General features: G+C 35.1%; 1 protein-coding gene across 1 annotated transcript; it reads left to right on the top strand.

Moving 5' to 3' along the window:
* Positions 1-296: 296 nt before the first annotated feature.
* Positions 297-19,550, top strand: LOC135841325 (fatty acid synthase-like). Its single transcript, XM_065358233.1, has 33 exons — positions 297-586; positions 681-830; positions 1,121-1,288; positions 1,626-1,820; positions 6,979-7,214; positions 9,591-9,821; positions 9,896-10,096; positions 10,198-10,329; positions 10,417-10,647; positions 10,735-10,924; positions 11,451-11,680; positions 11,921-12,225; positions 12,440-12,698; positions 12,779-12,887; positions 12,973-13,233; positions 13,325-13,504; positions 13,625-13,776; positions 13,876-14,046; positions 14,146-14,277; positions 14,405-14,557; positions 14,632-14,807; positions 15,136-15,375; positions 15,476-15,602; positions 15,697-15,870; positions 15,939-16,118; positions 16,192-16,390; positions 16,516-16,696; positions 17,510-17,655; positions 17,748-17,995; positions 18,098-18,350; positions 18,479-18,625; positions 18,740-18,908; positions 19,114-19,550. The coding sequence occupies exons 1-33, from the start codon at positions 427-429 to the stop codon at positions 19,115-19,117; spliced, it is 6,090 nt and encodes a 2,029-aa protein (XP_065214305.1). The 5' UTR covers positions 297-426; the 3' UTR covers positions 19,118-19,550.
* Positions 19,551-23,330: the final 3,780 nt, after the last annotated feature.

Genomic DNA, 23,330 nt, shown 5'->3' with positions numbered 1-23,330 from the left:
CACACGTTACCTAGGTACCTACTTGACTTGCCTATACTCATTTACGAGCATATACTTACATATAACTTTTTCGATAGGCAAAAAACAAACCCAAGTAGGTATTAAAATAAAACCTAGAATTGACGACGCATAGCAGAGAATCATTAATTCCTAAATCTGACAATAAATATTTCCCTGAAAGCACTCCCAAAGTCTAAATTATTATTGATGAGAAACTTATGCAAATCAAAATAGGACGACACGGTTCTAAGATTTTCTGTTTTTAATTAGGTGTAGGTACTAGCTACCTACGTATGTTCTTTCGAGTGCAACAAACTAGGTACTTAAACAATTGGACATTGTCATTTCGTGAATGTTTTTTATCGGTGAATAAAGTGTATCTTCTTAACGAATAAAACTTTGTTGTTTAGAAATCTAAAACGCAAAATGACGGTACAAACACCAACTTTCGAAATTTCAAGATCCGAAGAAATCGTGATTTCAGGAATTTCTGGAGTGTTCCCAAATAGTAACAATATAACAGAATTCAAAGAGAATTTATTCGCCGGAAAAGACATGACTACATTAGTCAACCGATGGAATACAGGTTAGCAATTCATAATAGATACATATTATGTACAACGTAAACAATGCGATGCATACGCATTCTGATCCAATTTTTCTCTTATATTGATAATAAGATGACAATAAACCAGTAAAAATGGGCGCGTTGAAAAGTTTGGATCGTTTCGATCATTCATTTTTTCGTTTAAATCGTACGCATGCTGAGGGAATGCCAGTTGGTTCAAGGTTTCTTCTTGAAAGAACATTCGAAGCAATTGTGGACGCTGGTAAGTTTGATTTAGGTAAAATGTATGCACATGAAAAGCTTTTGGCTAATGATCTACATAATTGTGAGTATGTAAACTTGTGTATAATAATTAAATTGCTGAGCAATACTGAAAAAACAATTTTGCGAGAGCATATCTTAACCCTTTCGATTCTGGGACTAGGCAATCTTCATCTAAGATGGCTTGCCTATGACACGGATGAGAGAGGGATTATTCTGCGGTGAAACGTCGTCTACTCTTACATGGTATTGAAAAGTTCAAAATGTTTCAAAATGACAAATTTCTTGAAGGTTATAACCCATCCCAATTAAAAGGAAAACGTATTGCTGTCATTTGCGGAGTTGGCGACAGTGGGATAAAAATGGATGCAAATGGCTCATATGAACACGCATCAAGCGCTCTGGGTGCTCAAAAATTCATGTTGGCAAACAGAATATCTTATTGGTTGGATGTTAATGGTAATTATTCATGCAAGATGACTTTGGCTTACACGCAAATGATATACATATTAAACAGTGCTTTTTTCAAGGGCTCATATTTATAGTGTTCACTCAAAAAAAGTTAATAAAGAAGTTGGGAATTGACGGGAAAAAAATTTAAAAATTGCAATTTGCGCCAAAAAAAGTACTGTTTATACAGATAACATAATATCTAAATACATATTTTAAATGATCGTTAGGTATACCATTTGTTGTATGTAGTTGTAAATGTGATGTCTTTATTTATTTATTTAGTTTTTGAAATTAAAAACTTACAAATTCTAAAAAAAAAATAAAAATGGTTCTATCACAACAGGACCAAGTTTTTCATTAGAATCAGCTTCTTCTTCATCACTCCATGCAATCGACCATGCATATAAACTTATCCAAACTGAAGTATGTGAGGGAGCAATTGTATGTACTCCTAATTTGTGCTTAAAACCACCAAATACTGTTTATGAGAGGGAAATGTTGAGTCCAGAAGGAGTTTGCAAACCTTTTGATGCTGATGGTAAGTGGTAGAAATAACTTGAACTTATTGTTTAAAACATGATAGTAGTAGGCCCGCCACCTCAGGCCAAAGTTGCATAGCCTGCCCCTGCAAGCAGTGGCAGGCTATGTTTTGGCCTGAGGAGGCAGGGCGGAAGGTATGCGCGCGCATGTACGTGTCGGAGCGGTTGCATACCCAGCCCCTGCGGGGCTATTTATGCAATGCTCGTGATTCGGGTATGCAACCGCAGCTCCGAGCTTTACTTTTTTACTTTTACTTTTACCTTACGAAGTCAAACTTTAAGTTTAAATTTAGACCTCGCGATGCGAGATGCATACTCAACCCCCGAGGATTGAATATGCATTTTTCCGAGCTTTTTTTTTTATTTTTTAACCTCCTGGATCGAGATCGCATATTCAAACCCCTGTAGGCTAAATATGCGTTTCTCCGAGGTGGTATTTTTTTTAAATTTTGACTTCGTATGCTAAAGGTATTGTCTAACCTGTATGTTTAAGGGGTATTTGGCATTTTCGTGTACTTCGTGATTTTTTCTCAACCAGCTATGGTTAAAGGGGGGAGGGGGTTCAAACGAAGTACTTAAAATGCCCAATACCCCCAAACATACATAGCTGCGCACGCATAATTATTCTTACCCTCACCTCCTCAGACTATGTAACTATAGGCCTGAGGTGGCGGTAAAGTAAAATAATGTAACTTAAATTAAAATGTTGAAAATATGAGAGTACTCACCAATAGAAGGGAGGAGGGGTGGGGGTTATAAAGACTATACAGTCAACACCAATCACTTCGCGAATTGTAATTTTTCAAAAATAACGGACAAATACCAACACTATACGAATTGTTGAGAGTACTCACAGATAGAAGGGAGGAGGGGAGGGGGTTGTAAAGACTATACAGTCAACACCAATCACTTCGCGAATTGTAATTTTTCAAAAATAACGGACAAATACCAACACTATATGAATTGTGAAAAAAATGATTTAAAAAAAAACTGACAACACCAGCACTTATTAATTGCAAAAAAAAACGACAATACCAACGGAAAACAAACGCGGAGGTTTTCACTACAGAGCAAGCAACGCAAATACACACGACTTTACGGCAGGTGACGAACGCGAAAACTGACAGCAAGTCTGGAAGGGTTAGGCTAACATTGCCTAAGTAGAGTGCGCCACATTCGCTTCCCCCACTCCTGCGCACAGGTGCGCGCGCACATTTGTTCAGTACTGGTCATACCATTCGCTTCCCCCACTCCTGCTAAGTACTGGTAGATGCGCGCGCACCTCTGTACAACTGAATGAGTCAGCATCATTTGTTAAATTCATGGGAACCAGACAGTATACGCTTTTGTTTCCTCTTATCTTTGCTTAGTCTGGAATATTTTTTTTCCTTATCAGTTATTTCCCACAGACATTTGACTTCTGGGAAACAGCACTAATTAATGGTGGGGATTATTGCAATAAACAGCTATGAAATGAGCTGTGAAGGTATAAGCAGTCAGTCTGTGTTTTTGCATTGTGGAACTCACATGTTATATGTCAAGTTAGTCTTATGAACAGTTTTCACTTGTGCTTTGGTGAATTGTGTTGTAATGTGATAATTTGAACTTTTTTATTGAACTTTTATGTGTATACTGAACTTTTTTTTTTCGAGTACCTACAAAGATTTTTTAAACTATGAATACGTCAATTCAACAAATAAGGCATGCTGAGTTCAATGTTCGTTGGGATACAATATCACATTCTATGATGTGTGCAAAAGCCATGTGTAGTGTTATGGCATCTAAAATACTAACAGGTCCAAGACATTATGGTGATTACGTTGGTGGAGGAACTGCTGCTTTTTTAATTGGCAGTATCAACAATTTCAATTCTACAGACATCTATATGTTTCTTTCATGTGAGGAGTTTTGTGCCTTTGAGGATGTACAAGACATTGTGGTGACACCCAGTCACATTGTCAGACCAACAAGTCCAGTTTACACATATATAAGGTGTATGTTTGCATTAGTACGTGTTTATCAGTTCAATATTTTTAAAGATCTACCCAAAAACAAAGGAAATGTTGGAACAAGTAAATACCATAAAGATGAAGAATGCGAAAAGATTAATATACATTTAGTATGTGTACCATACCTAGAAAGAAGAGACAGTTCAGAGTTACCAACTATGAAGGAATTAATGCAACATACAACACCATTATTCTTCGATCTTCCAGTGCTAAGTACGTTTGTGTCACTTGACCATCCTGAAGATGACATTTGGACATTGGAATGCCCCTGTGATTTTCAGACAATCAAGCTTTGCAATGGTAAATTTACATTTCCACTTATAGATATTGATAAACATTTACCCCCACTTAAACCAAGTAAGAAACGTGTGTTGAAATATAAGAAAAGAATAAATTCTGACTTACAATTAAGTTTTTGCAAGTATTCTGATTGTTGTCCAAAATGTTTGAGTAGAGAGAATGTTGAGAAAAAAGTTATTATTAAGTGGAAAAATTTTGTTTGGCGCCGCAATGGTAGTTTAGTAAGAGGAAAATTTCTGAGAATTATAAGAAAATGGAGATGGTATACTTATGGCCGTTGTAATAGTAGGTTTGTAATGAATTTAAAAGAGCACTTTGATAACTTGGCAAATAATTTATAATTTATGTTGCATATAGATTGATGTATTTTCTCAAATTTTTAAACATACCTAACTGTCATTTACACTTATTTACATGTAATATGTATTTGTAGTTGTACAACATAAGCAATCAATAAAGACTACAATATTTTTTTGAAGTATAAATTTTATTGGATCAAAGTGAAAACATGATACAAGGAAATATGCTGTACATAACCAATTAAAGTATAAAGTACATAAGTTGTGCACTCTATTAAAAAAAAAAAAAAAACACAACAATATATGAATTGAGTTGTACACCTTAAATATGTCTCTTTAAAATCCATGTACATCATGCAAGACTGCTGCTACTTTGAAACTAAATTGTATACCCTTGGTAGGCTTCTTTTTCAACTTCCAAAATCTGTGGTTACATTTCTGGGTTTGTCTATTTCAATAACATTGTCATATTCTGCATACAAAATCATGTTAATGACTTCTGGTAATGCTTCACTAAAACCAAGTTCAGCTCTTATTGATCCGTGTCGAATAAGATTCCAATGAGTTGGTATATGTGCAGACAGATCAGAAGTAAGATCAAAGGCATAGAAGCAGTATCCTTCATGAAATTCATCATATTTGATGGTGTGGGTACTTTGATTGAAGTGTATACCTGTACCAGTGAAGAGTGTTTGATAGGCATCTGCATACAATTTATTCTTGAAGTCTGGTTTCAAAGGTTTAGATGTGACTTGTTGACCATCAACATATAGAGACAGATAGTTTAAATTATAGTGTTGGAAATTGAATGGATTCTTCTTATAGTCGCCATTATATGCAGCATTTGATACAAAACCCATTATTATACGCTTAGGTAACTGTCCAAGTACCAGATTGTCAATGGTGTGATTTTTACTTCCTTGAGACAAAGTTTGTACTTTTACTTCAACTCTACCAATCGGGTACTTCAAGTTGCTGCGCTCCAAAATTTTTGAATGTGTAATGGCGATATTCTGCAAAAACACAGACTGACTGCTTATACCTTCACAGCTCATTTCATAGCTGTTTATTGCAATAATCCCCACCATTAATTAGTGCTGTTTCCCAGAAGTCAAATGTCTGTGGGAAATAACTGATAAGGAAAAAAAATATTCCAGACTAAGCAAAGATAAGAGGAAACAAAAGCGTATACTGTCTGGTTCCCATGAATTTAACAAATGATGCTGACTCATTCAGTTGTACAGAGGTGCGCGCGCATCTACCAGTACTTAGCAGGAGTGGGGGAAGCGAATGGTATGACCAGTACTGAACAAATGTGCGCGCGCACCTGTGCGCAGGAGTGGGGGAAGCGAATGCGGCGCGCTCTACTTAGGCAATGTTAGCCTAACCCTTCCAGACTTGCTGTCAGTTTTCGCGTTCGTCACCTGCCGTAAAGTCGTGTGTGTTTGCATTGCTTGCTCTGTAGTGAAAACCTTCGCGTTTGTTTTCCGTTGGTATTGTCGTTTTTTTTTGCAATTAATAAGTGCTGGTGTTGTCAGTTTTTTTTTAAATCATTTTTTTCACAATTCATATAGTGTTGGTATTTGTCCGTTATTTTTGAAAAATTACAATTCGCGAAGTGATTGGTGTTGACTGTATAGTCTTTACAACCCCCTCCCCTCCTCCCTTCTATCTGTGAGTACTCTCAACAATTCGTATAGTGTTGGTATTTGTCCGTTATTTTTGAAAAATTACAATTCGCGAAGTGATTGGTGTTGACTGTATAGTCTTTATAACCCCCTCCCCTCCTCCCTTCTATTGGTGAGTACTCTCATATTTTCAACATTTTAATTTAAGTTACTTCATTTTACTTTACCGCCACCTCAGGCCTATAGTTACATAGTCTGAGGAGGTGAGGGTAAGAATAATTATGCGTGCGCAGCTATGTATGTTTGGGGGTATTGGGCATTTTAAGTACTTCGTTTGAACCCCCTCCCCCCTTTAACCATAGCTGGTTGAGAAAAAATCACGAAGTACACGAAAATGCCAAATACCCCTTAAACATACAGGTTAGACAATACCTTTAGCATACGAAGTCAAAATTTAAAAAAAATACCACCTCGGAGAAACGCATATTTAGCCTACAGGGGTTTGAATATGCGATCTCAATCCACGAGGTTAAAAAATAAAAAAAAAAAGCTCGGAAAAATGCATATTCAATCCTCAGGGGTTGAGTATGCATCTCGCATCGCGAGGTCTAAATTTAAACTTAAAGTTTGACTTCGTAAGGTAAAAGTAAAAGTAAAAAAGTAAAGCTCGGAGCTGCGGTTGCATACCCGAATCACGAGCATTGCATAAATAGCCCCGCAGGGGCTGGGTATGCAACCGCTCCGACACGTACATGCGCGCGCATACCTTCCGCCCTGCCTCCTCAGGCCAAAACATAGCCTGCCACTGCTTGCAGGGGCAGGCTATGCAACTTTGGCCTGAGGTGGCGGGCCTACTACTCATGATATTGAGGTTATATGTGTACTAACCTAACCTACCTACACGTAACACTCAACTTACAGGAAACGGATTAACAAGAGCTGAAGCAGTCGTTGTAGCGTTTTTACAAAAGAAGAAAGATGCCAGAAGAATTTATGCCAAAATTGTACATTCTAAAACAAATTTTGACTTCGAACAAAGAGGTATTTCGATTCCTTCAGAAAAGCTGCAGCAGGAATTGTACCACCAATTTTATAAGGAAATTAACATAGATCCATCGTTAGTAGCTTATCTAGAAGCTCATGCAGTAGGGATTCAGGTACAGTGCTGATTTTTATATTGGTCAAGTACGAGTATTAGGGTGTATTGTCCCAAAAAGAAAGTCGACAAATTTTGACTTTATTCAGCAGAAGTCCTGATTCTGAGTTGAAAGTTACTCAGAAAAAATGTTAGCTCCGGAAGATGACCGGAAAATCCTTCTCGTGAAGTTATTCCCCAGTGAAAATTTTCCTCGAAAAAAATTCTTCCCAATGAAATTTTCTTCATCAATTTTCAGGGAATTTGAGAACTTCGAACAGCTATTCAAATATGTACTTGACGGATTATTAAGTAATGAAGATTGAAACACGATATCAATTTTTTTTTTTAAATCAAGTTTCTTGTCTACGTTTGTAGGTAGGTATTTGTTTTTTTAACTTTCTTTTTTGGATAACATGTTTTCATTTTCAATTTTTATACAATCAGTTTTAAGGAACATTTCATGCAATAAAAATAGTTTGAAAGCAACTTTATTAGAAAACAATGAGAGAAGGGAGATCGGATCACTTCAAGTAATCACTGTAATCAGATATCGGATTCCAGTGAACATTACTAGGATAATAATCCGTCAAGTGCCTATTCGAATATCTGTTTAAAGTTCTCAAATTCTGTGGAAGTCGAAAAAAAAATTTCATGGGGAATTTTACCCGAAAAAGATCTTGCGGCGAAGAAGAACTTTATCCGCGAAGGATTTTCCCTGAATCGCTCCGGAAGTGTCCTGGAGGGGAGACATAGGCCTTCAAAGAGAAGGAATTTTCAAGAAAATCGTGGTTTTTTCGCTCTAGCCTCTACCCCACTCTTTTCAAACTCTTTCATCAGAAGAGTCTCTTCTTCAAAAAGAGTTCAATCTCTTTCGTAACTCTTCTTTGATCTAAAAGAACGTACGCGTAAAACTCTTCATTCGTTTTATGGAAAGCCTGAATGGTTGTGTTCATATCAAATAAATAGTACATCTCAGCTGAGTAATGCAATGTTATGTATTACGATGAAAATTAAATATTGAGCTGGGAACCAAGAAGGTATGTACTTCAAAATGTGGGAGGGCGATCTATCGCTCAAACTGCATCAACAATGAACTGAAAAACCAAAGAGAGGCATTGAGAAGAGTTCTCAAAAGTTTTTGAACTCTTTCAACAAAAGAGTCGAACTCACTGACTTCTTCAGACTCTACTGAAAAAAGAGTCCAACTCTGAGTTGAACTCAAAAGTTTTTTGAAGAGTTCAACTCTTCCAAAAACTTTTATTTGAGGAAGCCTCTCTGAAAAACTCAATTGGAGGGGGAGGGAGGAGATGACACTTTTAAACCATCAACTCATAGCCATTTCAAATAATTACAAGGATCATAGTATACGAATCACTAAAAAAATCCGATTTTTTGGCCATTATTTGGTTTTTGGTCTCTCCTGCAAAATTTCATTTTCCGAAATAATATGGTTTACCCTCGCTGGCCGCGTCACAAATGAGGGTCTCCACTGAATTTGGTCAAAATCCGCCGACTTTTTTTCACGATTCACTCTATTAATTATACCTAATGTTGAAAGTTTAAATAGGTAGGTAAGTAAATAACACTAGGCAACGGCATATTTGTGTTCGGGTTGAAAATGGGCTTAATCGATAGTTTAGACCCTAAAACAAAAAACAGAGTGGGATTTTTCAATTTGAGTTGTTTTTGTGGTCAGGAGAGATGATCAAAGTTGCAAAAAAGGCCGTTTTTGCCCTATTTCACGAGTTTGTGGCGACATCAGTATTATGTTTCAAAAAAAACCAAGGTCATATTCGGATTCTACGCACTTTTTTAAGTAAACAATTTCTCCGGATTTTTGATTTTCGAACATTCAAGCGCATACGGAAGATTTTAGTTTGTAACATATTTTAAAACTCAGAGCGCGCGACGCTGGCGTTACTCCACGATATAATCGTGGCGCGGAACCGTGTTCGCGCGGGCGAAGCTCTCGTGTAGTAAAAATCTCGTGTTACAAACGAAAATCTTCCGTATGCGCTTGAATGTTCGAAAATCAAAAATCCGGAGAAATTGTTTACTTAAAAAAGTGCGTAGAATCCGAATATGACCTTAGTTTTTTTTGAAACATAATACTGATGTCGCCACAAACTCGTGAAATAGGACAATAACGGCCATTTTTGCAACTTTGATCATCTCTCCTGACCACAAAAACAACTCAAATTGAAAAATCCCACTCTGTTTTTTGTTTTAGGGTCTAAACTATCGATTAAGCTCATATTCAACCCGAACACAAAAAAAAGGTCAAAAATTGTTGCCTAGTGTAATTTTACAAGTACATAAACCTACCTAATTAGATCTGAACTATACACCGTCATATGTTTTTTTCATTCCGTTAATTTCATTTATTCAATCAAAGTTAGGAGATGAGGCAGAAGCGACTTCAATTCAAGAATTTTTCTGCGCCAATCGTACAAGTTCGCTGAAAATAGGGTCAGTGAATTCCAACATGGGTCACGCTGAAGCAGCCTCTGGAATTTGTTCATTAGCTAAAATGATCGTCTCTTTTGAAGAGAAAATGATACCTCCAAATTTACATTACAAGAATCCTAATCCGTGCATTAAAGGTTTACAAAATGGACAATTAGAGGCAAGTCAATACGCAGAAAAATAATTCAAATGTGAAAAAACATAAAATATTTCATTCACACACATGTGCAATAGGTGGTCACAAAACCAATACCTCTGGAAGGCGAATATTTTGCCATCAATTCTTTTGGTTTAGGAGGAGCTAACGGGCATATTCTGCTAGCGCCGCATAAAAAAGAGAAAAAAATAAATAATGCAGTAATCGATGATGATTTACCAAGGCTTGTTACAGTTTCTGGACGCACTGAAGAGGCACTAGACTACATTTTGAATGACGTATGTTGTATATATGTATCTGTCCGAATGTAATTGTGATCAAATTTTACCAAGTGATTTTTCTTTTAATTATACGAGTACGACATAAAATCTGATTCTAGGTGGAGAAAAATCATACTGACGTCGAATACATAAGACTAATACACGAAGTTTTCAGTGAAGACATCAGCGGTCATGTTCAACGAGGTTACGTAATAATCAATAATAATAAAGAGAATGTGAAATCCAAAAAAGTAAAATCAGAATCTGACTACAAAAAACTTCACCAATGATCATTCTTGTCTAGATAAAAAACCGCGATGCCTACTTAATATTTACAGTTTTCATCCGGAGAGAAACGTCCAATTTGGTTTGTGTTTTCTGGCATGGGATCTCAATGGCCTGCAATGGGAAAATCACTCATGAAGATACCAGTTTTTGAGAAATCCATTCGAAAAAGTCACGACATTTTAAAAGCGAAAGGAATGGATTTGATCGAAATTCTTACGAACGATGATCCGAAAGTATTCGATAATATTTTGAATTCATTCGTCGGAATAGCCGCCATTCAAGTAAAAATGCAAATAGTTATCCTTAATTAAAAAGTTTTTAGGTTACATAAAGAAATATTTGTCATCAATGACATTTTTTGTGGACAGATTGCCATGATTGATGTATTGAGAATCCTCGATGTGAAAGCAGATAAGATAATAGGCCATTCTGTTGGAGAATTAGGTTGTGCGTATGCTGACGAATGCTTTACTGCAGAACAGACAATATTAGCAGCTTATTATCGGGGATTAGTTTCTTTGGAGACTGAATTCATTCATGGTACAATGGCGGCAGTAGGTGAGCGAGATCTTCTGAAGAAATGGGTGTAAAATCCCATCTCCAAGAAAAGTTTTCAATCATGGATATGCTTTCTGCTTGAATTGACACAGCGCTTTTTAAAAATTTGACATGTCAGAAATTCAACAAGATCTTTTCCTAATTTATAAAAATTTGACATGTCAGAAAGTCCACAGAGTTTTTTCAAGCTTTCAAAAGTCAACTCCACACCGACTGATCTGTTTTCTTCCAAGTTTTTCAAAATCTGCGATAATGTCAGAAAGTCAACAATATTTTTTCGTGTTTTCTAAAGTCAACGTCGCTAAAAGACGATCGATTTTTTTTCAAAATTTTGACATAGCATCAGGAAGTCAACTGATTTTTTTCCTCAAGTTGTTAAATGTCAGCGTCTCATGACGCAGATTACAGATTAGCATGACGCAAATTTTGAAAAGACCTCCGGCGCAAAAAACATATCCATGACAAAAAGTAAATTCAACGTTAATTCAGATAAATAGAGAAAATTCAACGAAAATATCAATGATAGGTCAAGGTTACAATACTTTGAAGGATATTGTGCCTCCGGAAATTGACATCGCTTGTCATAATAGTTCTACCAGCTGTACGATATCAGGTCCTACGGAAAAAATTAAAGAATTTATAAAAGAACTGCAAGACAAAAATATATTTGTTCGCGAAGTGAACACATCAAACATCGCATATCATAGTCGCTATATTTCCTCCGCGGCTCCAGCATTGATTTCTCATTTAGAAAAAGTAATATAAATGTTGCGCCGAATTCTCACAGCATGCCAAAAGCGCACATTGGGCAAAATTTTACAGAATGCATGCATGTAGACATCGTCGATGCCTAATGCGCGCATTCGGTACATTGTAGAAATTCGGCGTAACATAAACATATGTATTTATCTAAGCATTAGCTACTCACTGGGGAAAAAGGTGAAGGTGAATAATTCTGTCATTCATTACTTAAACATCAACTTGGGGTTCTTTTAGCTCATTCCAGAGCCAAAACTTCGTTCAGACAAATGGATATGCACCTCGGCTCTGGAGCATGAATGGAATACCGAAAAAATCAAATATTCGTCTGCTGAATACTATACCAATAACTTATTGAGTCCAGTATACTTTGAAGAAAGCTGTGCACACATTCCTGAAAATGCTATTGCTATTGAAATAGCCCCCCATGGTCTTTTAAATGCTATTTTAAAACGAACACTTCCAGCAACGGTGGAAAATATACCGTTTGCGCTGAGAAATCATGAAAATGGCGTCGAATTCTTTTTGAACTCTTTAGGGATGTAAGTACCTCTACCTACTTTTTTCTTACCTACAATACCTACATATTCATAATGATCTGCTTCATGGTCTAAAAATTCACTTTGATGTGACCTACTTCCAACCACTTGCTCGTACATAATTTGGTCACAAGTTGATCAGCCAGATATTAACGCAGCAAGAACGTCAGCGTTCGTCGAATCTTTAATTTTCCCTTATAAATATTATTTTTCACAGAATGTATGAAGCTGGCTGTAATCCCAAACTCAGTAACATTTACCCAGAAGTTGAATTTCCTGTTAGTCGATCAACTCCGATGATTTCACCATTAATAAAATGGCAACACGACGAAAAGTGGTACACAGGCATAAGTGATTCAGAATATGCGACAACAGGAGTGCAAGATATTATTGTGAACCCACAAAAAGACTGCTTTAAATACATCAAAGACCACTTCATTGATGGAAGAAATTTATACCCAAGTTTAGGATACTTGGTTAGTGAATTTTTTTTTGGATAATGTAAATAATGTGTAGATTATTTGTATAATTTATTCTAAAATGAATAATTTTTTAGGGACTCATTTGGGAAACAATTGCAAAGATGCAAAAGAAAAATATTGAGACAGTTCCAGTGATATTCGAAAATGTGCGTTTCGAACGAGGCACAAATATTCCCAAAATAGGTAGGTAAGAGAAGTAATGATTAATGAAGTGTCCACTGCTGGGGCCCAAGTGTCTAAACCTACATTCATAGAGATATTTTTACAGGTGCAGTTAAATTCCATGTAACCGTTCATTTAGGAACAAATAGTTTTGAGGTTGCTGAAAATGGAACCGTTGTGGTAACAGGATTTGCACGTATACCTCAGTTTATTGATAAGGAAGTAGTCAACGTGACAGATTGTCAAAATGATGTATCTGAAACTTATAGCCCAGCTTTGAACAATGAAGATTTTTATAAAGTATTAAAATCAAAAGGATACCATTATGAAGGGCTCTTTAAAAAAGTAGCCGAAGCTAATTTTGAAGGTTAATGCTACCGATTTACTTCATGTTCAAATTCAACTACCACATACGTATGTATTTGCCTATCATGACTCATAAGACAAATTTTACACAGGAACGAGTGGAAAAGCATTATGGTGTGATAACTACATCACATTTATGCACACGATGACACAAATTAAGGCCTTGTACGTTAGAAGTCATAAACCATTAGTTCCCACATTTGTGCGTAAAATTATTATCGATGTAAATAAACACATGGAAATTCGGCAAACCTTGAATAAAGAATACCCAGGTAGGTAGATAGAGGTGAATAGAAGGGCCTACAATACAATTAATTTTTATAGGACTTTTTTTGAGAGATTTAGACCTGCATAATATGTACGTATTTGCAACGGTATTATTTTTCCTGCAGAATTTTTAGTAAATTACTATCCCAACATCGATTTACTGTGTTCTGGTGGTATTCAAATATGTGGTTGGAGTGATAGAGAAGTAATATGCAGACCATTTCAAACAGATTTGTTGTTGGAAAAATATAAATTTGTACCATACATCAATGACAAAGTATACCTACCTATTGTTTTTTGAATTGAAAACTAATCGATTAGGTACCTATTTTTAAGCATCATAAAACACATAACAATTGAAACATTAAATTTTCAGCAGGCGAATTTGGACGAAGTGATCAGGATATTCATCCAAATCGCTGTGGAAAATAGTACTGAACATTCTATGAAATTGAAAACATATGAAATACTGGATCAAGAATGCAAATTACACAATCCTTTAATATCAACAGTAATTGTAGAAACAATGAAAGATCTAGCACTTGATGTAGGTGTCCAACTATTCTCAATATATGTAAATGAGTAAATGATTATTACAATCTGCATGGTGAAAAGTGAATCGGTTTTAATATTTTGAACATTTCAGACCGATGTTAATTTATTAGTAAATTCGATCAACTTGACACAAGCACAAAATGTTCAACATGTTAAAATATCAACCGGAGAATTACCTGATGATCAGAGCTGTTCATTAATCATCATCTCAAATATTCAAAATGTAAGTTATATTTCATATCACGATAAACTTCAATACGAGTACATGGAAACATGTTTAACTAAGGGCGATCGTTCACACTCACTCTCAATTTATGTTCCTATAATTTTGTATGTACATGGTTTTCTAGTTATCATATAAAATATCCAACGCATTAAAAAATGATGGCTTTATTATTGCAAGAGATACATTCTGTAACAAAAGTTACATAAAGAAACACGGGTTCAATGTTTGCTCAAGTCAAACTATCAATTCCAATGAAAGATTTTTATTGCTTAGCAAAGTAAGAATTGGCCATAGAGATGAAAGTTTAAATCAAAATCCATGCGACATCTCAACCAGATATTTCTTTTTTAGATGAATAATCATAAAAATATCTTCAGAGCAATCAAGTTAGATAATAATTCTTACAACAATGAAATAAAAGCAAAAAGAGGAGAAAGATTAATTATCTATGCTGAAAAAGAACCACTCAGTGCTATACTGGGATTTTTCAATAATTTTAGACAAAAAAAACAAGGATCGCGCTCACAGTATGTACATACAATATTAAGTTCCGTAGATTGCACAAAAAAAAATGTATTTATGTAACTAAGTACATATGTCTGAAAATTAAAATTATGGTCTTTCACAGTAAACTTGACTTTTTGTTGAAAGGTACTCAGAAAAAATGTCAGACCTATACAGAAGTGCAATTTTTCCCCCTACTTAATAGCAGGCTAAATTTTTTCTGGGTGACTTTCAACACTGAATGAATAATGAAAGTTTCTGTGAAAGATCAAAATCTTGAAGAGATCCATTCTAATGCAGGCCTACATAATAATGTGATGAACTGCATACCATTTTCAAATTGTTTTCTAGGTGTTTCTACATTATGGATAAAAATGCGCCATCATTTTCTTTAGAAAACCAGTTTTATAAATCTCAACTTGATAAGAATCTTTCGCATAACGTTTATAAGGATGGCCAATGGGGAAGTTACCGCAACTTGAAGCTACATCTTTTGAAAAATGTTCAAGTCGATCATGCATCCTGCAAATTACAAAGATGCGCTGATCTATCATCATTCAAATGGCATGAAGATGTTCACGATATTTCAAAGTAATATGTTACTTTCTCAATTTCATGACACTTGACCTAAGTCTGATTGATACTGTTATTTTGTTACTGACTTTGATTAATTTATCCTGTTGAAACTTAGGACTAACAATTCAGATAGACCATCATTCGTTCATGTTTACTACAGCAGTGTCAATTTTTACGATATTTTGACATCGGTTGGAATATCACCTCCAAAATTATTATCAAACGACAGACGTTTTAATGAGGTGAGTTCTGAGCTATAAAATATGTAGGTACCTAAAAACACAATCTACCTACCAGATCATAGTTGAAGAATTCAACGAGTTTTGCTTAATAAAGGGGTTTCAAGGAATTGAATATTCTGGCAAAGATGTAAATGGACGGCGAATAATGGGAATAGTACGTGAAAAAGGAATTGCCACAATGGTTGAAAGATTGCCTGGTTATACTTGGATAGTACCAGATAATATGTCTTTAGAAGAAGCTGCAACCATACCAGTCATATACTGCATAGTAATATTTCAAATTGTATCAACATGTACGTTTTATGATAAAAATGACTACGTAGATGTTATCCGCAGGTAATTTGGGCATTATTTTTCAAAATTCAATTGAAGGAAGGAGATTCCGTCCTCATACATAGAGGAACTGAAGATATTAGTCAAGCCGCCATTAATATATGCCTTCATAACAAATGTGAGATTTTTACTACAGTTGACAATCCAAAACAAAAACCATTCATCAGAAAAACATTCCCACAAGTAAGGATTCCAGGTCTGAGTCGACAAAAAATAGTTTTAAACTGATGAATGATGACTAGTTACCCAATTGTAGATTCCAGAGAGCCATATACTCAACAACTCAGACTTATCATTTGAAAAGATTATAAGGGAACTAACTAATGGTGAAGGTGTTGATGTAGTGCTGAATAACTTATCTGGGCAAAAACTGCAGGCTTCAGTACGATGTCTTGGAGTGAGCGGACATTTTTTTGAACTTGGAAAATTTGATATGATGGAAAATAATTTATTAGGTAAATACACATCTATGTACATGCAACATACCTATATTCAACGTTTAATACAAATAATTTACATTTTTAAAATGGATCATTCGCAAACCTGTGATATTGATCATTATTTTTCACACCGAATTTAGAATTGAATCATTTTATAAATGACATCACATTTCATTGCATACATTTGGATGAAATTATATGCAAACAAAATGGAATTACCTCGAAACTTCAAGAAAAGATGCAGAAAATGATAGATCGTGGAATAATTAAACCAATACAACGCACAGTTTTTCAAGCCAACCAAATTGAATCAGCTTTCAGGTATAGTGATGTTAAAATTCGCGAATTTTCTTTTACGTGCGCGAAAATTGATAATATTCTCGCATTTTTGCGCTTAATCTGAAATTAGGCTCATATTAGGTAGGTCATAAAGATTTTTGCACTCTCCACCTTTTAAAAAATTGCTGTGCACAGAATCGAAATTAAATTCAACACCACTTACAAACTTGGATTTACTGTCTTGGTGACCTTACCGATTGATTTAGGCACATATTTTCAAAATTCATTTTTTAAGACCTTTTTTCAGTTATAATTTTGTACGTACATAGTTATAGCTGTTTCTCTGTAAACATATTAAAACATAAACGACGAATTTTTCAACTTTTTTTTCAAAAATATAATCACTGGAAAAAAACGTTGGTTTTTGCGTTTTTGGACAAGAATCAGCGCAACGTATTTAGAAAACTTGTATGTAGGTACCTACTAAAATCGATCAAAAACGTCAGAAAGACACTGAATCCAAGTATAATAATCAGGCGATAAATTCCATCTTGACCCTTATTCACAGCATTTTTCTGAACACCGTGGAATCTAAAAATCCGCTGTAAGCCTTTTAACGGCTCAAAATTTGTAAACATAGAAAATTTGAGAATATTCTCATTTTTGAGGCGAGAATATTCTGAGAAATTCCCCAATATGCGGGAATATTCTCAATTGAAAATACTCTAATAACATCACTACGTATTATGAACAGAATAATTTTTTTGATCAAGTAAGTAAGTAAATAAGTACCTATACCTAATACGTATCCATTTCTCATCTACTCCTGTCCGCGATATTTGATTTTTCAACTAGATTTATGGCAGTTGGAAAAAATCCAGGAAAGGTTATAATTAAAATTCGAAATGAAGAAGATGACTTCAAGGCTACACCAAGTTTAATTTGCACTGAGGCTACATCTCGTGTCCTTTGCAAAAAGAATAAATCATACATAATAATCGGTATGTAGGCTACAAATTGATTTTATTTCAACTCAGTTAGTCATTTCTAAAATGAAATTTGTGACGATTAATGTTCATCAACTTTATTGTAGGAGACTCCACAGGATCTGAATTAGAATTACTGGAGTGGTTAATTTCACATGGAGCTCAGAATATTATTTTATGTTCACCATTCAATATAAATAATGGCTATCAACTTTATAAAATAAATGAATCTCGATTAAATGGAATCAACGTAGTTATCTTGAATGAAAATACAACCCAGGAAAAGGGAGTGCAAAATATACTGAAAAGAGCTAATTCTTTAGGTTCTGTTGCTGGAATATTTGACTTATCAGAGGTAATTACAGCATTGAAATGTACCTACTCGTCGGCAGAGGTGATTCCCTTATTGAAATAATGAAATAAAAATTACATCACAAATTTATAATCACTGTTTCAGATTTCTCAGAAACAAAACGGTCTCATTGATTCGAAAATAATGACGGCTATTCATTTCGATAGGTTGAGTCGCCAGTTATGTTCAAATTTAGAGTATTTTATTACATTCTCAAGTATGACGGAAGATGGCGTCAGCGAATCAATTTTAAAGAGGATTTGTGAAACTCGAAAAGCTAATAATTTACCAGCTTTAATGATACAAAGAAAAACTTTTGATAAAATAACGACAATGAGTGATTTTGTCGATGAAAATGGTAAGATATCCCATCAATTTAAATCAATGTTAGTTGTTTGTTGATCGTTCGTTATAAATTTGAATACTCTCATCTATGAATATTCTACTCCTACCAATAAATGCAATTATTCTTAAAAATTTGTCAAGGAGAAACTTCGCAATTTAATGTGAAACCTTATTTGGATTCACTGGATTCATTAATGAAGCAATCCAATCCCATCATTACAGCCAGTATCGCAACAAAGAAGAGCAGCACAAACTCCGACATCATAAATCATATAGCCAACATTTTGAGTAAAGATAAAAAATCATGTTATACAAACATATACCTAATTCATATACGTAAAGTTGCTTCCACAAAGGGGAAGTGTTTAAAACATTAACTAAAATAATTCATTGTTTAAACAGGTATTGAAAAACTAGAAAATGAAAATCTTACATTGACATTGCCAGAACTAGGAATGAATTCAGTATTAGCAGTGGAGATTCAAAAAACTCTAGAATCACAATTCAATATTTTCGTAGCTTTGAAAGAATTACAAAACAAAACTTTTGCACAACTATATCAATACAAAAAGTAGGATATCCTTTTTTCTACCCCAACAGATCAAGTTCAACTTCAATGTATATTTTGATAAAAACTCTTAAGAGATCTTATGATATATCAATATCTTCTAACAAAACCTCTCATCCAACATAATTTTTATTAGGTAGATACTAAGTAGGTACGTATGTACTTATATAGGTCACAGTATTTCAAAAATCCGGTGCAAATTTTTCAGGTAATTGACATGGGACACAATTCATTGTAAAGAATGCGCAAACAGCAAAAATTTCAATCGATTGTTCATATGGGAAAAACTTACATTATTTAAAGTTGAATTTTTGTTGAGATGATGCCAGATTTTGATTCAAACAGCGGATGAGAAATACTCGATAGAAAATGTGAATACATTGAAAATACTTGATACCTATATGCACTATTGCACTTACTCGTCCATTTGTAACGCAATATGTACTTAATTAGGTACTTAATGTATGGTAGATTGGATAAGACTCACAATATCTAAATTCAAGTCTGAATTATTCATATGATAGTATAGATATACGTATAGGAAATAACTGGTATAAGCAATGTATTCAAAAATTAATTATTTAAACAAGAAACAATACCTAGATCCTTCATCGTGAAATGAAAATATATATTTCTGCACTTTGCGACATTTTTTTGCATACCTACCGACAAAAATAATTGAACAGACAATGACATGTACTCGTATGCCTGTGGGCTGTGTAGGCTACTGAATGTACGCATTACGCATTACGTATCCACTTTTTTACAATTTTTCCCAACTCACATTTTAGCGTCTGGAAAACCAATGAAATGAAAATGAAAAAAAGTCATGCGATTTCCAACAAGTATACAGTATACCTTACTGACAAAAAAAAAACAAAACAAAACAAAACTCCGAAGGAACGAAACTTAAATGAGTCGAAAAAGAACCTAAAGAAAGAAAAACATCCCACAAATTTCAGATGTTGAAGTTGATTTGGCGAATGTCTTACACGTTCAATGAAATGTTGGAAATACTTCAACTAGTATTGATACAACTCGAGTCTGGATCGGTTGGGGACACCTCAGAATTTTTCTCCTCCCGTTTTTTCCACAGGTTCGTATACTCGTACAGTACTTGAATGTAATTTTTGTTTTTTTTTAAATTTCTCAAAAATTCGCCGACTTGAGCACAAGGCTCTAAAAGAGGTTCCAATCCAGAGCCCTGCTCAGCACTTCAGAGTTAGTATTGAAATCGAAAATCGAAAATTTGCACTTTTTACGTTTTTCGCGAGAGCGAAAGCTTTTAAAAATTTACAATATTGTAAGATACAAAGAAATAATTTTTTATTATAAGTTAAGAAACTATTTCAGCGCTGAAATTTTGTGCTTTTTGATGTTTTAAAATGAAATTTCGCACCTTTTTTCACGTTTTCCTGCTGCATAGTAAATTTTTTCATTATTTTGCACTTTTTTGCACCAGTGCCAACCCTACACTTTTGTGACCACTGACATACATAGACACATATCATGTAGCTATGTCCCTACGTCTCTGCGGCTTCGTGATATGTCTATAGGTCAGAAGCTTAGAAGTGCTACGCCGACCCTGAAAGCCACATGAATATTTGGGGTCTCACAGGGCTCCTTGTGCTCAGGTTGACTCAATTTTGTGAAATTTTAAAACAAAAATCAAGATTGTCTATCAAGACCAGGGGGCCTCTTGTCATCTCGGAGCCCCTGTCGATCGCCAGACCAGGTAACATCGTAGGCCAGTGCCGGCCCGCCCCTGTATATGTGTGGGCGCATACGGAAAGGGACCTACCGACCAAAACGTAAATTTTACAGGAGAGCCGTTTAAAGTTTTGCGCGCGGTTATTTCTCTTGTTGTTACTGCAAGATTACGTAGGGGTATTCCAACTTCGAAGGTCCTACACTTTACCACACACTCACACACGCCCTCCAATGACCTCTACCGGTCAGATTATGCACTGCATTCAAGTTTTTTCGATTATGAATTCTGTCATGGTTCACTTAGAAGCGAAAAATTTCGATGAAATAGGAGTTATTGGCGGGTTTGAGAGGTTCCATTCGATTCTCTAAGAGTTCCTACAACAATTTCAGGAAAAAAAAAATTTTCATTTTTTGGTCGGTAGGTCCCTTTCCGTACGCGCCCTCACATATATACATGTAAAAACCATACATTACGAGATCCGTTTTATATAAAATCGGGCATTGCGAGATCCTGAGATCCTTTTGCCGGATCTCGCAAGTTCTCTCATATGCCATGGTACTCGTGAGATCCGGGGGACCCTGTACACACATTTCCAGCCGGATCTCGTTTTACCTACTATTTATATACTTATATATATAGGCATCGCGGTAGGCTTATGAGCCAATTTTTCAAAATTTCAAAATTTTTAAAATCATTTTCAATTTCTGTTCTAATTAACTAATCAAAATTCTAATTGCACAGTCATTGAAATATATAATTTATCTGTATCAAGAAATAGAATAAAAAATTTTTGGAGAAAATTTTTTCAAAAAAATTTAAAAATTTTTTCAAAAAATTTTAAAAATTTTTTGAACTATATTGAATTTTGTGAAAATTGCTTGGTTGTCAAAAAGTCTGAACCACATCAAAATTTTTGGTATCAACAGTATTCCCATAGAGCAATAAAATGCAGAAAAATCATTAGTCAAATTTATCATCGTGCATACCCAATTTCAACAGGGCTTTGGGTATGCCGACCAGTACTTCCTATTCTATAGGCCTCATGTTAGTACTACATCTAGCGAACATCTCTGAGAAACATTTGGTGCGCGCAGCTAACTTTGACAAAACTAGTTTGAAACAGGTGGCTCACTTGTTATGTAACTTTAGCCTTTACGAAGTGAGCCAGGCTGGTAAACCTACTGGTTCACTTCTTATGCAAGATTAACCCATACATGGGTTCATAAGTGTGCTGTCGTGAACATATATATAAATATCTACTTTTGTAACGTTATGGCACCATTTAGTTGAACGTCGTTGTGGCACCAAGTAGCAAGTGAAGAAAACTTAGTCATTTACGCGAGTGTTTTTCTGGCAACGGTTTATTCATTAATAAAAACCAACTGGTGCCTCTATATTATATGAGTATAGAGTGATGATTAAGGGTATAAGCAACAGCGCCATCTAATCGAAACATTTTACAACGAATTTTTAAAGAAGAATACATCGAAAACCAATGAGACCTGAAAATGGTGCCACAACGTCTGTTAACTATATAATTTTACCAGTATATTAAAAGGGACTTTTAAATGTCGTTGTGGCACCATTACAAAAATTTGCCTAACGACCCCTGGAAGTGCCCTGATGACATTCCACACGATTTTAATTAAAATACGTTGTGGCACCATTTGGTGGTGCCACAACGTAAATTTTGGTGCCTGAACGTGTGTAAAGTATATAAAATGGTGCCACAAGTACATCAATTATGAGTATAAATACAGGCTTGCTACAGCTTATACAGGCCCGTTTCTGGAAGTGACATCGACTTTCCGAGACCCGACGCGACGTTCCGAGGCCCGTTAGCGGGTCTCGGAACGTTTTCCTATTAAAAACTATATTTTCATGATGTACACACTTCAGGGATGCTATAGACAAATTTTTGTCTGGGACTCACAAAGTAGGTATCATACCTACAGTATATACAGCTTACCTTACTTCACCCCACACAGAAACTTCATACTCACGTCATTCCTGTATAAATCACTCCTTGGAGATCACACCAACGGCTCTAGACCAGGCTTGATAGCCGCTAGCAAGGCGCATGCGCGAACGAATTTACCAGGCACTCTTTAAAATTTTTCTAAGTGTCAAAGATGCGGGCCTCGGATCGTCAGTGCGATGTACTGGGTCTCGGATAGTAAGCAAGCTCCATATAGATAAGGTGTACATCATGTGAATTGGAAGAGACTCCAGTAAACAAACAAAAAATGTATTATGACTTATGACAGATTGCCTGTTTTCAACATTGAAGGGGCAAACTTGATTCAAAATTAGAGCACCCCAAAATCCAAACTTTGAAATATTCGCGATCAGTCTTTTGTCTTTGAATAAATTACCGTTTTGGTGGGCATGGGCAGCCTAAAAATATAAATTATGAGTAGGTACGTATGGAAGAAATTCGGTTTTTGATTTTATAATGAAAATTGGCAAATTTAAGTAAAATTTGATAAGGACTGAACATTAAAAGATGATAATAAAATTTCCTATCGATTGGTACACAGTTTTTTAGGACAAAATCTTGATTTTTTTCAGTTCATTCGAATTTTTATTTTTTTTTAAATGAAAAATAAAAATTATTAAGGTATTTTTTTTTCAAAATTTTATACAAATTTTGTAAGTACTTAAACTTTGAAGAGTTTTGGTGATTTTTTTTTGTACCTACGAGTAGGTATGTA

The sequence above is a fragment of the Planococcus citri genome, chromosome 3 (assembly GCF_950023065.1).
Source record: "Planococcus citri chromosome 3, ihPlaCitr1.1, whole genome shotgun sequence".
Taxonomy (NCBI): Eukaryota; Metazoa; Arthropoda; class Insecta; order Hemiptera; family Pseudococcidae; genus Planococcus; species Planococcus citri.
The sequence above is the reverse complement of the archived record's forward strand: the minus strand, read 5'-3'. Positions and strand labels throughout refer to the sequence as shown.